This window comes from Rissa tridactyla, chromosome 2, assembly GCF_028500815.1.
Source record: "Rissa tridactyla isolate bRisTri1 chromosome 2, bRisTri1.patW.cur.20221130, whole genome shotgun sequence".
Taxonomy (NCBI): Eukaryota; Metazoa; Chordata; class Aves; order Charadriiformes; family Laridae; genus Rissa; species Rissa tridactyla.
Genome location: NC_071467.1, coordinates 121,025,949 through 121,039,815, shown reverse-complemented (window position 1 = coordinate 121,039,815; position 13,867 = coordinate 121,025,949). Strand labels below are relative to the sequence as shown.

General features: G+C 39.3%; 1 protein-coding gene across 1 annotated transcript in view; it reads left to right on the top strand.

Moving 5' to 3' along the window:
* The window catches only part of NEK11 (NIMA related kinase 11), a 98,876-nt gene that overhangs the window by 25,523 nt on the left and 59,486 nt on the right, over nucleotides 1–13,867 (top strand). Inside the window, exons 4-6 of the mRNA XM_054189618.1 lie at nucleotides 2,023–2,141; nucleotides 8,185–8,249; nucleotides 8,767–8,893. Of these exons, the coding sequence (XP_054045593.1) occupies nucleotides 2,023–2,141; nucleotides 8,185–8,249; nucleotides 8,767–8,893 (311 nt within the window). The remainder of the gene's footprint in view (nucleotides 1–2,022; nucleotides 2,142–8,184; nucleotides 8,250–8,766; nucleotides 8,894–13,867) is intronic.

Here is a 13,867-nt window from a genome sequence, read left to right as displayed (position 1 = left end):
AATGTGTTATTGTGAGAGGGGACATATTGGGACAGGGACAAACGGCGATTGGACCGTGCTGTACTTCATCTACCCTCACCTGGATAGTACATAGTCCCTTGCGGCCAGTAGCCAGCTGACACATGTTTGAGCACCCCCTGAGTCTTGGGCTATCGCTACAGTTGGCTCCGGATGGTCTGGGGCAACCGTCTGGAATAGGTGAATCATTATTTTTGGGGTGCATGAGTAGGCTCAGACACAGCCCATCTGGTTGCCATGCAGCAGGGTACCCAGCAACACTTTTTCTTTCCTTCCTCTGCTCTGCTGCAAGCAACTGGGGGGAAGCAGTCGAACATTTGGAGTTGCAAAGGGGAAGCAGCTGCTGAGAGCTCCAAGTTCCCAGAAGAGCTTCTCTCTGGGCTGCGGCAGGGAGGCAGATGGAGAGCTGATGGAGAGCATATTCGCTTCCCTAGTGGATGAGATGATTCAGACATTTCAATTAATAAATGGCAGGACATTGTCAGGGAACACATTTTTGATACATGACCAAACATATTTTCTTTTTTTTAAACATATTCACTCTTGAATATTGTAACTTAGAACCTCAGAGACCACAGTAATTACTGTAAATCCATGTCAAAGACAGAAATGTATGGACAGGACAGAACCTGCTTATTTTGTAGTGGCAGTATGAATGCTGGAGTGTTGGGAACAGAAAAACAAGAAAGGCTGAAGAGATCATAAAACATTGAGAGTCAATGGTACAGAGAAGGAAGGGTTGATGATGGGAAATGGTAGTACAGGTACGGTTGTACAGGTTAAATTATTTTCTTGTATATGGCACATAAAACTTCTTATTTTATGCAGAATGTATAATGTAAAAGTAATGACTTATGGAGAATAAGCTGTCCTGATGTAAGGTAATTAGTCACTAGAGTACAATGAGACTCACAGTCCCTTTGCTCTGGGATTAGTTACCTCAGCACAGTGCTTGCCACTAACGTGCGTTCTTGTACACAAAATGCATTTATTTTATAAACTGCATAAACAACTGTCTGACAACCGTCTGTATATTTTTTAGCAAAATGAACAGTTTTCATATAAGTCTTCTCAAAAACCTCTTTCATCATACCGTTGTTCAACCAATTTTTCCAAATGTCTGGCTTACCAGTTTTCAAGTCGTCTTTTTCTGTATATATTTTCTGGTTTATTTTCATGGCCTAATGTAGGTCCTATTGCTCCATTTCTAGTGTTACTTCAAGACCGATTGTAGTTTTAATGAAGTATTTACAATAACACATGCTATAGATTCTTGAAGCTTTAATTCTGCTTTGGCAAAAATGAGTTTTGAAGAGGGACAAAGCATCATAATTAAAGAGACTGTATTTTAATTCTTCAGAGAACAGCATTGTTTCTTTGATGCTGATGTGGTTATTTCAGCAGAATAAATGAGAGCGTCTCTTGACTGTGCAATGTTTCACTTAAGTGGAAATGCAATTCTCAAATTTATAAACTTATTTGGACTGATTGGGGCAGATTCATTTTACTTGATTTAGGTGTCTACATATTAGCCTGTTGATGTAGGCCCTCATCATAAACTTTTGCAGAGAAACAGCGTTTCTACAACATGATCCATCCATTCCTAAGGTAGACAGCTAGATGGCAGAGACAATTGCGCTATATACTTTTGCCTGTTCCTTTGTGTTAACTGTAAAGGGAGTTTGAGGTCACCAGCTCAGGCGCACGTCTAAAGCCGGGGGACATGAAATGAGAACAGTTGAAAACTTTGATGATATCGTGTAACACCAGGAGAAAACTGACCCACTTTCCCTACGCCGCCAGACTGCTTGATCTCATTTTGATCCTCAGTTGTGGATGCTTTTGGTGCTGGGAGAGTTCAGAATTCATGTGCAAGCATTAATTTTACAGACTGTGCGGTAGGGAGCCTGAAGGTCTAAGAAAGCAGAGCCCTGCACTTTGGTAAAGGAGAAGACATTTTAAAAACTTACTTTAAATGCACAAATATGTTGTGATGTTTTTCAGGGTGGAGATCTGGACTTTAAAATTCAAGAGTACAAAGAATCTGGGAAGATATTCACTCAAAGACAAATAATAGACTGGTTTATACAGTTGTTACTCGGAGTCAACTATATGCATGAAAGGTACAGTCATTTAACACGCGCGCATTTATCTTGGGAGGGGAGGGGGCAGACTTACTGGCTAGTTGCAGGTGTTCAAACAGAAACGAAACTGTATGGATCGTCGTGTATAGGTATAAAGTCCGATTCACCAAACTGCTGTGGTATAAGTCATATACCTAAAGTGTAATTAATTATCTATTCTGCAAGAGCATTGTGTATTATATCTTTTAGCAGCACAGTGGTAGATGTCTTTAAGCATTAGACACACTTTTTCCAAGAGCCTTCAACAGAAACAGTTCAATATTGTTAGAAGAAAATGGATTAAAAGGTTAAAACCAAGTCAGCTTTTTTAAGGGGAGTCAACAAGGATCTCTTGTAGGTATTTAATGTGAAGAATGCAATATGTATGCTTGATGTACTCCCACTATAATCAGTGAAGTTACATACATACCTTCTTTGAAAAGAGACACTACTTTTAACAGCACATCGAAGAATAACCTAAAAAATTACTGCAGGTCATCCAGTCAGTGATGCGTGGAGATCACGCGTGGTTTGAGCAGGGGTAGATGCTGGTGAATACCCATCTGGTCATCTCCATGGGTGTAGTTCTTGCCTGCAATGTGATTTAGGCAGGCTGATTTGGGCGATTTAAGCAGTTCCCTTGTTGCCAGTGTACTGCACATGTGTGTGAGCCCTGTCTGGTCCCCTTCCCGCGTCACCCAGTGCGGTTCCCTTTGAGGTAGGTGGGACTATTTAGCATGGTACGAGGGAGATCGAGTGCTGTGCTGAGCCAGGAGCAGAAGGCCCAGCATGCTGCCACCTGCATTGAGAGCTGGAGGAACAGCCGAGCAAACGGGAATACCAGGCTCCTTTCCTAGCAGCTTTTCGGAAACACTGAGCCAGCTGAAGTTAACCCAGCTTCCCATCTTCTCTTTTCCTCCCTTTCCTCCCTGTTGCTTCTGCCTGCTGGCAGCTCTGAAATGTCACGTTAATGAACAAGACAGAGAATCCTTTAAAGAACGTTGTAGCCCAAAAGTCCAAGATTTTTCGTCCTGCCAAGCTAAACTATTTGGACTATTATTCTTATTGAACTTTTACAAATAAGAATGTCATTGCTGCAAGGACTGTCTTAGCAGAGGCTAAGGATGTTTGTCTTTAGTTGCCTGCATGTTTTGGGGAGATGAGCTAATACGCCTAAAATACTGGCCTAAATTATTAATACAGCTAGGGGGTGAAAAGATGTTTATGTTTGAAGAGTAGGTTACACCCAGAATCTGGAGAAGAGAATTCAGTTTTTTTCAATATGAAAGTAAACTAGAATCCATAGTCTTCCATCCTGCATGAATACTCAGAAAACAAGATTATTATGCACTGGGTTGAAGGTGCAAACACCAAATTGATGTAGCTGTTTCAAATAATATCTTTCACAGCAGGGCTTGGGCCAAATTTGGTTGCCTGAACTTGAGTCTCAACAGAGCGGTAGCTAGGTATAGTCACCTGTCACCGAGAACAACCATTTCTCAGTTGAGCTGAAGTAAAGTATGTGGGGCACGTTGGACGTAAACTGCATGATGCCTAATGAGTTTTTGCACCTACGGTGTCAGACTCTGGAGGCAAAAGGGCAGAGTGAATTGCTGTCCAGGATGCAAGAACATTTTGGTACCTAAATGCCAATTTATCTGGGGCTTGTACGTGAAGTGCCGCCCCCACAGACTGCGGTAATGGGAGCACAGCAGAGAGAGCTCTCTTGGGATGCTCTGTTCATCTTGGGATGCGTTCACCTCAGGTGGAAAGGACAGATGGAAATGGAAATAAAAATCCTGACTGTTTAAGTAAATTAGCAGCATGGGTTGGGGTGTTTTGTTTTTTTTTTTTTTCTTCTCAAACTCCAATTCAACAACTGATCATTAAAAGTTTTGGTAATCTGGAAAGTCCGCTTTTGGTGAAATCCTTTCTTTAGTATACGTGTTTAGAGGATGCATTGTGCAGACTAAGGCAGAATAACAGTAACATTGCAGTTGGACTAGATGATCACTGTAGAACTATTCTATTCTATTGTATGTTACTCTTTTTATCTTTCATTTTCTGTATTTCCTTATTCCTCTTTTATCTCCTCTTTTCCTCCATGTCCCTTTTGTCTATTCTTCTTTTCTTTCTATTTTTCTCATCTTCTACTTGTTCTCAAATAAATCTTTTAAAAAAAATCCTATAAATAAACGCCCTTTGGTAAATATGTATATTAAATTACTGGTTTTCCTGAAAAGTACAGTTTAATTCTTCAGTGAAAGCAGCAATTTGATTTTGCAAACAGCATTTCATTTTCTGTCTTTGAATCATAGCTATTTAATAGCACCTCTCCAGACACATACAAATGACCTGACAGTTTTATTTTTGTTTGCATTTCCTGTATTGTATGTTATTTGACTGTATGCACATTAGAAAATTTAATATTTATCTTATTAGTTTAGAGCCAAACAATAGCTTAAATGGAAAAGGTTAGGCTTAAAAGAACGGAAAACTACTTACAAAAATTAATTTGAATTACTGAAACATAATAACAGCCCTCAGTTTAGGTATGGAGGAGTCATACATTATTTTTCACTACTGATACGGAAAAAAGCTGTAATATATGTTTGAACTATGTTCTAATGCAAAGAAAACTTTGCCCTAGAATTAGAAGCTTGAGTTTTGTTACCTGTGGGTTGGACTTCCTCATGCCATTCCTTAGAAAATCCAGCTGCAGTGGATGAGAGTTTTTATTCCAGAGCAGCAAAAATTACTATTTCTGGTTTTAGATATAGACTATTCACATGGTTGTCCTTGCACAGCTTTTGTTGAACTTCTGCACTTTTTGAAAACTCTTATGCTGGAAACTTTTTTTAAAACAGGACTTCTTCACTGCCTTAGATTGTATTTCTTTTCCTGTAATAATAAAGATTATACAGATTAGAGATCCCTGTGTTTTACTTATGCTTCGTAAACCCCAAGGAGGGCATGAATAGTTTGTGGTCATTATGCTACCTACTGGCTATTTTGCATAATTGAAAGGATTTTTTAATTTTAAACTTGAAAGCTAAATTGTCTAGAATTAAATAGATTCAATCCTCATCTGTCATTGATATAACCAGAGAGAGAAGTAAAGGAGAGACAACATAGTTCAGTGGTCTTATCTAGGCGGAGAACGTTAGCATGGAACCATCATCTGGTCTCTCTGGCATACTTGTAGCCCATTGCACGTCATCCCACAGCAATCAGGGAATGAGGCTTTTCATTCATTTAACCTCAATTTGAATAAACTGACCATTATGTTATCCATCACTTTGCCAATCTTTATGAATAACGTGCCAACACAGAGATTTTTATCAGGTTACCGTTTATGCAAGCAAATCTGCCGCTTTCAGTCTACAGGATGGCAGGCTTTGCCCAAGTACTTTGTCTGGATTTCACGTTGTCTTCCCTAGTACAGGATTCAGACTTACTCAGAACCTCTTACTTCTCTAAATAATTCTTCAGCTAGAGAAAAGAGAAATTAATTGCTGAATATTTCACAGCAGTAAACTACTTCCACTTTGATCAGCTTCCCTTGCTGGTATGTTGCAGAGGAAGCTTTATTCAAGGAGCCTGCCCCTACTCACTGCTTCGCGCTGTTTTTTTATGACTATGAAACAACAGGCAGGTAATCTATAGAACGTAGATATGGGTGTATTTATTGGCCAAATTTGAAACTGTCCTTATGTGTTAATTTCTACCCAAAATATCAATAACCACTTTGCTGACTGTCAAGTTAGATTAAGTTTTTCTGGAGTCCAGTTAATTCATGTTACTTTTATAGGTCTGTCTCTCGGTCCAGCAAAGTGTCACACTCTTCCTTAAACTAGATTTACAGTGCAGGCTCAGTACTTATTTCTTACTAGAATTAAACCAGTTGCTTCAGTTAAGGTTTCATCTTGTAACTAATCTTCTGACATATCCTGGCAGAATAAGGTGGCTTGCATTGAGAGACATCATCATGGGAATTTCCAAACAATGACCCGAAGTATTTCTTAGTCATATTAATAAAAAATAGCATTTTATAATTCTTGGTAATGCAAATAATTTGCATAACATTTTCATCAATATGTTACAAATTTATATTAGCATTACATTCTAATTCAAACTAATGGGACCCAAACATCTTCTGTTTATCACCTTTTCAAATAATATGCTACTGAAAGCTTTCTGGATAGTTTTTATACATCAAGATAGCTGCTACTCGAATCACAGATATCCAGGAAACTTTCAGGTTCACAGAGTCTGTAGTTGTATTTCTACAAAGTAATAATAATTAAAAAGGGTTAAAACCCACCAACACTCAACAACAATATGCAAGAAAAATCTAACTCGTCAAGTTCTTGCAAAGACTCTGTGTGATGAATGGTAAGGGAAGACTATGAATCTAAATTAACAGAGCAAGATTTATATAAAACTACATGTAAATATAGGCTTATGAAATAATAATGAGTATCACCTTAGCTTAATTTCCTTACTGACGTAATGTATGATGAGTGTGCATGTATTGCTCAAGAAAGTTGCCAAATAGAGAACAAATTATTTATAAACATCAATGGAGGCATACTGAATAAAACTTGCATTTTTCCAATGTGCAGACCTTTCTCTACAAGCATTACTTACGGGAGAAAAACTCAAAAGATTGCCATAAGAAGCTTAAAGAACTCTTTTCTTTATGTCCTATAAAAATAGAAATGTTTCCTTTTCATGCTCAGTCTATGTGCATATTAAAACATCTTCTGGTAGTTATTATTCATATTTTTTCCCATTTGTGAACAGAGTGTATTGAGTTTAATAATTTTTTTCTCTTCTTGCAAAAAAGATTTTCAAATGAGCTGTGGACTGAATTGCTTATTTAAATTGTGCTGTAGAATATGTATTTTCTAGTCTTAATATGGAAACTATTTTGGAAATAATTTCAGTATCTCAATGCATAAGACTGTAATAATTAAGTAAAATTTGAGATAATACTTGAGGATTGCTCAAGAACAATTAGAATCTATTACTATATTTGTTTTTCCTGCCCACATCTCAAGAATCTTATAACATCTGTTCCTTTCTTTATCTGTTCGAAATGGCTGAACAACTGCTGTATTTGTATTAGCAAATGCAGTTTCTGTAGCTAGCATGTACCAAATGCTGTTCTAAACTCCCCCTGAGCTCCTGAGCAGAGCTGATAACTAATACTGTGTGTTATCAAGCTATAAGGAATTTAAAAGTGGATGAGCTTTAGTTTAGTTGAGGTTGTAGGGAACCCTCTTGGAAGAGTTATTAACAAGAATTAATTGAGAACACGTTTTGTATACTGTAGAGATAGTTTCTTTTCCTAAGGAGATGGAGAATTACTGCTACGCATTAAGATTTCAAGAAATTGAGAAGATGCTTTTTGTCCCCACATGGCGTGTAGCTTATGATGATGCTTCAGTCTTTAATAGAAGAATTAGTCTTTAAAAGCTACTTGTTCTTTTCTTTTCCTTTTGATCTCTCTCTTTGTAAAGTTCTTTTATTTCCACACCATTACTGCAAAAATTTGAACTACTAGCCTAGTCTATATACAAATATGTATATTTTCTCTGAAGGAGAGTTCCCTGAGCTTTGAGAATCTCTTATTGCTGTTTTTCTCATCCCTTAATCTATTGTGAGACATCTCATTTTCTGGCAGAAAATAAGACGTAATGCTTTTAAGAAGCGCCAGATAGGAAGACTTGCCTTTCTCCCTTCCTCTGCAGCTCATGTTAAGCCCGTATCTGTATTCTCAAGCTGGGATCCCTAGGTGCATTTTTGTTATCCTGGCTGCTTAAGCTCTCATCCTGCGTGTGGGCATCTGCGAATGCACCTCTGTGTTTATATGAAGTTCCTTAATACCATCGCCTGTGCGTTGTCACTTACAGGGTTAGACTGTAGCAGTGGTGGGCTGGCCTTCCTAACAAGGAATGAAGATAAATACTTGGGATACTCGATACATGACTGTCAATGCTTCAAGTTGGATGAGGTTGAATTTCCTTTTATATTCCAGGCGAATACTTCACAGAGATTTGAAAGCCAAGAATATATTTGTGAAAAGTAATCTTCTTAAAATTGGTGAGATTTCCATACTTTTAAAAGATGTGTTTTAGTATGATAGAACAGTCCAGCAGACATTTTGTCAATAAGGAGATTTAGATCAAGCCATGTCTGATGGAGCATTTTGATTTGTGGTTAAACAAATCAAACTGTATTTGACAGTCAGACACATGAATGGGGGCCCAGAGCAGCAATAAAATCTCCAGCCTTGAGGGTGCTCCAAGCCTGGCTGGAGCTGGACTTGAGCAGCCTCATGTAACTTTGAAGCTGGCCTTGCTTTCAGCCAGGGGTTTGAATTGGGTGACCTTGTGAGGCCTCTTCAAACCTACATCATTCTCTACTGTTATGATTTTCTGGTGTTTTTATTTTGAAGAATTACAGAAAATTGGTTTTTCCATATTTTAAAATTCTGGAAGTTTTTCTGGATGTACAGTCATTGTATCATGTCTAACAATAAACCCAAAGAGTTTGTATGAACAGATACAGATTTATGGGATGTATATGACTAGATTATTGTTTCTGCTGTTACTTTTAGGGGACTTTGGAGTTTCTCGTCTTTTGATGGGTTCATGTGATCTGGCAACTACATTTACTGGGACACCATATTACATGAGTCCAGAAGCACTGAAGCACCAGGGATATAACACAAAATCTGACATTTGGTGAGTAGTCAGCATGCTATTTCAGTTGGACCAGGCATTTATTTTCTAGATCTGGCTCCTTCAGTAGGGTGCTCACACTTCTCCACTAAAATTATTCCAGGGCATTTGTGTCATATTTTGCAATTGGAATGCTTGCTTTATGTGTTAAGAAACATGTAGTTTAGTCTTATTCTGGGTTACCTGGGACTTCAAAGTACAGTAAGATTCAGGTCCGGTCTCTGCCATGACACAGGATGGCTGTAGACAAAGTTCAAGTTTCGCTAGGGAGGGGGAAATCTTTTTCTTTCTCATATTGAGAAAGATGAAGGGAAAGACGCAACTTTCTGTTAAACTTCCAAGTGGATGAGGAAAGAGTGATTCCTGGCTGAGAGGAAAGCAGAAGGACCTTCTTAGGAACTAAACTGAAAAACATTGGCAAACGCAAAAAGAAAGAAGGTACTTGGAAGGGGAGCTAAAAATTAGAATAACTGGAGTGTTAGGACAGAAGCAAAAAGTCATTCTATCTTATGAAAGGCTCAAAGGTAGACAGTAAAGAGTGAGTTCTACACTTGGCACAAATTCTTGAGATCAAGACTTCTGAGGTGATGATTAAAGAATCAAGTTGAGAACCTGAGATCTGTTGAAAGACTTTAGGAGAGCTTTAGATGTGCTTTTAGCTTTGCATTCCTGCAAGCTAAGATGAAGAATGATTTTTGGAATGGGGAAAATATCTGCCTCGTTTATCTTCGTATCCTAAAGCATCTTGTTCAGTTTTAAGATGATAGTTAAAACTATTGTGTTTTTAAAATTCTGTCGTAGTATTTTTTATATAAAATGTACTTTTTTTCTTCTGTTAAGATGTGTTTGTTTCTGTAAGTATGCTAATCTGAAGGTTCCTTTTTTATGAATATTTCAAATCAGGAAATTTCCTTCGTAAAACATTTGATGACTGGAATGTAGGTTGTTTGCTTGGTAATTTATGCTAGCTTCTGCTCAGTTCTGCCTTTTCAAAATATATTTGTGACTGCAAGATATAATTCTAAAAGTTGAAAACAGTCATCTGTACTTTCAACTGGTAGCAAACATTTTTCACAGTTAGCGTGTTTAATCCAGTCAACGGATGTGTCAGGAATCTCATCTCATGGTCTGTATACCTAAACTGAGATGGATTTGATGTCAGATTCTCTCTTGTTCATCTGTGTCAAAACAAATATCAGTTAATACATGTAGTCAATAAAAATATATTGAGAGATTTCAAAAGATGTCAAAACAAGTAAACAGACAAGAAAACCTGCCTTTTGTGCTCTATTACTGTAAAGAATAATTTATTGTATTGCAGTTGAAATGGAATGTAAAATATATGTTTAAGTTCTATTTGTTGCTACAAGTGTCAATCCATATGTCATTGAAGTTGTACAGAGCAAATGAAAGCAGAAATTTGTCTAGTGTATTTATAGATGATGTGTTGATCACCCTTTCAAAATTTAAAAAATAGCAGAAATGTCCCTGCACCCCAACCCGCCCCTACAAGTCGCTAGCCAGAGCTTTCTGATATACCTTATGCATTTTGTAATCTTTCCAAAGCAGCACCCAGAGCACTCATCAGGGGGTGGAACTGCCTTCAGTAGGAGCTTCTTGGCCCCCACTGTTGAGGCACTGAGGAGGGGGTGTGCCCTGACTCACTAGACCCCCAGCCCCCAAAGAACTTCTGAGCCAAGAAACTCTCCTTTGATCAGGACTCATCAACTACCATGACTCCCACATTTGATTGATACATTGGTCACTTCATCTCTTTGTTTAATATTTTAATAATGATTCTGTTTGATTTTTGCTTTACATTTGCCCCATTTAATGGGGGCTGAAACACAAGAGGTCCCTGAGCACCTAGGGGAACCCACTCTGGAGGCTCCAGGTGAGGTGAAATCCTTCTGCTGCTTTGCAGGAAGTTCAGTTGCTCATCAAGAAGTTGCCCAAGTCTTTTATGAGTACCTGAAGTGACATTCTCTCTTCAGACTCATCCTTCTGATCTCTAGCAGGACTCAAAATATTACACACAAAAATTCAGAAGGTGTTCCCATATTAAATTTAAGAAAATGTAAAATATCTTCTACAAAAGGCAGTTATTGCTATCTCACTAAGTTATCGTGGTCCTCTCAGTGTTCAGTCCACTTAATCACTGTTCATTGGAAAGACCTTCATTTACGCTGCATTAATGATGTGCTCTAAAGAGAAATTGTGCTTTTCAGGCTCACTGAAATGTTTTGCAACTGGCTCTTCAAAACTGGCTTGAATATTCACAGTACAGCGGCTGGTGCAAGAAGTATTGTCCTTTGTAACCCAAGGTCGATAGATGTAAAAAGCTTCATGTTTTAAAGTTTTTATGTACAGAAGTTCTGCAATTAGGCTCAGAGAAGCTGCAGCGTTTATGCTTGTCCTCAGTTAAAATTTCAGGGCTGGAGTTCTTTGCTGTTCCATGCTTTATGCCAAATCTTAAATCACCAGAGGCAAATTAAAATTGCCATCCGTGTTTCGCTTACCATCCCTGAGCCTGGACTGGCCAGGCAGTAAGTGAAAGCCTTTGCAGATGACACAGTCTGGGGTTTCCTCCTTTCCGGGCGAGGAGCTTCCTCGGGGAGCTGGTCTCAGTCCAGGAGTTCACCAGCCCCCCTGCCCGTGGGTGCTTCCCCCTAAGGAGCCGTCAGACGGAGAAGGGTCAGTGCAGCGCCGGCAGCCGAGCAGAGACAGCGACTAGTTCAAGAGGCCAGGGCAGGTGGAGGATTGGCAAGTGATGTGTGTGCGCACGTTTGGCAGTTGGGACTCGCTTTTTTCACATGAGCCCAGCGTGACCCAGAGGCACTGCTGTGCCGGGGTCCTGGTGACCCTTCCTGGCCTCAGGCACCACGTGGTGGGACTGGTGCTGGGGATTGGCCAGCGTTCCCCCACCACCGGTGCTATGGCTCTGCATTCATGTGTCAAGCAAACTGAAGACTGTATGTGTCATTTTAAGGCATCTCTTATGGTCAGGAAAGGTGAAGTCATGTGGTGGGACATGGGACATGCAGTCTGCTTCTCTGGGACAGTGAGTATTTTATAATTTGTGGAAAACAGAACACAGGGAGAGCCATGTGAAATAGCCAGTAGCCTGGTGGCTAAGATGGTCCCTGGTGGTGCGAGGGACCAAAGTTAGTGTTTCTGGTCTGAATCAGGCAGAGCAGAGACCTTGGTGTGAACCCCTGATGTCCAGGAGGTGCATCTGGGTTATTTTCAGACCCTTCCAGGCAAAAGTTTCATCAAACCTCTGTGGCTGACAAAGCCACCAGACTTCTTGTTTAACCTAAGTTCATGTTCCAGTGACACACTTTTCCCCTGGAAAATGCCTGACCCTCTCTGTACTTATAGGGGCACAACAAGCAGGACTCATCCCCTGTGTTAAACCACGTGTTAGCTGTATATATTAGATCCTTTGGCCTTAGGCTGATTTAGTTTATTAATTCTTTTGTTTTACAAGGCATGTGTCGTTTTTATTTTGTTATTTGGGAGGTATTTTTTTTTAAATATTGTTTGTAGGAAATAGCGGGTCAGAATCTACCCAGATTACGTCAATGTCATCCCACTAAGACTTGAAGAATCACGGCAGAACAGGTCTCCCAGCACCAGCTGATGCAGAGGGAGGCCTATCAGCAATATTATTAAGAAAGCAATCACAGATCCAGGGGATTACATGAAAGTCTACCAACAAAGTAAAAATTTTAATCAGCTTTTATTTCAGTCCATACAGTGACTACAAACCATTACTCTAGCCCAAACAGACTTGGACTTCCTGATATTAGGCTGAGAAGAACCGGCATCCCCTAACTCCCAGAGCTATTCAAACAAAATGAAAACATTTCTTTCCAGGGAAAAGTAGACTCACAACAGCAGGTACTTAGTTTATTCAGGGCAGTTGTGACTACTCGTTAATGCATTAGGGGAGCACTAACTTTTTATCTGAGGTTTTCTAAACAGCAGGGATACCTTTGTACTTTGCATAATCTTCATGGAACCCAGAAAGCCCAGACTTACAAAATGGGTCAATGATAACTATTGCAAATGGTCCTAAAACTAAAGGGTCCTGTTGTAGCTTTCCTGGAGATCTCTTTTGTTTCAGAAAACCAGGGATTCCCTTGGCACAAGGGTTCCCAACCAGTTTAGGTCCTGCTTTTCTCATGCTGTGGATTGGGCAGCACTCTTTCCCATTCCAGCTGAAGTGATCTGCCTGTTCTGCTCCTGAATAACGTTACCAAGATTTGCCTGCCACTAGCAGTCAGCCTGTATTCCACCTGCAGGTTTTTGCAGGTTTTCTAAATGTGAGAGCTTGGGGTTTCTCAGATGAGCCTCTGAAATCTGTACTGGCTGGGAGTCTGCCAGGGACCAGTGTAGGTCCTTGAGCGTAAATACTGAGTGCCTGTCCATGCAGTGGCTATTGTAACTATATAGTATTTTGTTTCTGAGTGGATGAGATAAAGTGTTTGAAAATAGTTGTCAACAATCATATTTCTCTCTTCTTCTAAAAGCTATAAGCATACAAGGCAAATGCCATCCAGGAACTTTTGAAAGGATTTGTGCATATTATACGTTATAAATAATCGCAGAGGCAGAAATGACAACAGGAATAATTTAGTTGAAAAACAAATGCTTTTTTTTCACTTACAGACTTAGCAAATTCTTTACAAGAGAGGTATTAATAACTTCCTTTTTGTCTTCCAGAGACAAAGCAATGTTACAGTCGCATATAAATCCATTGTAGCCTATGTCTTCCACCAAGTGCTGTCAGATTTTGACAGATGGTTTGTCTGTAGGGCTTGGGTAAATTGGGCTCCCTATACCACGGATCCTGGGACTTTCATTTTGATTGTGCTTGCTTGTCTGTGCTTTTCCCCCAATTTGCCTTTTCCTTTAATCTTAGCAATCCAAAAATGGATTTTTTTTAATTTTTTTTTTTTTTTACTGATGAAT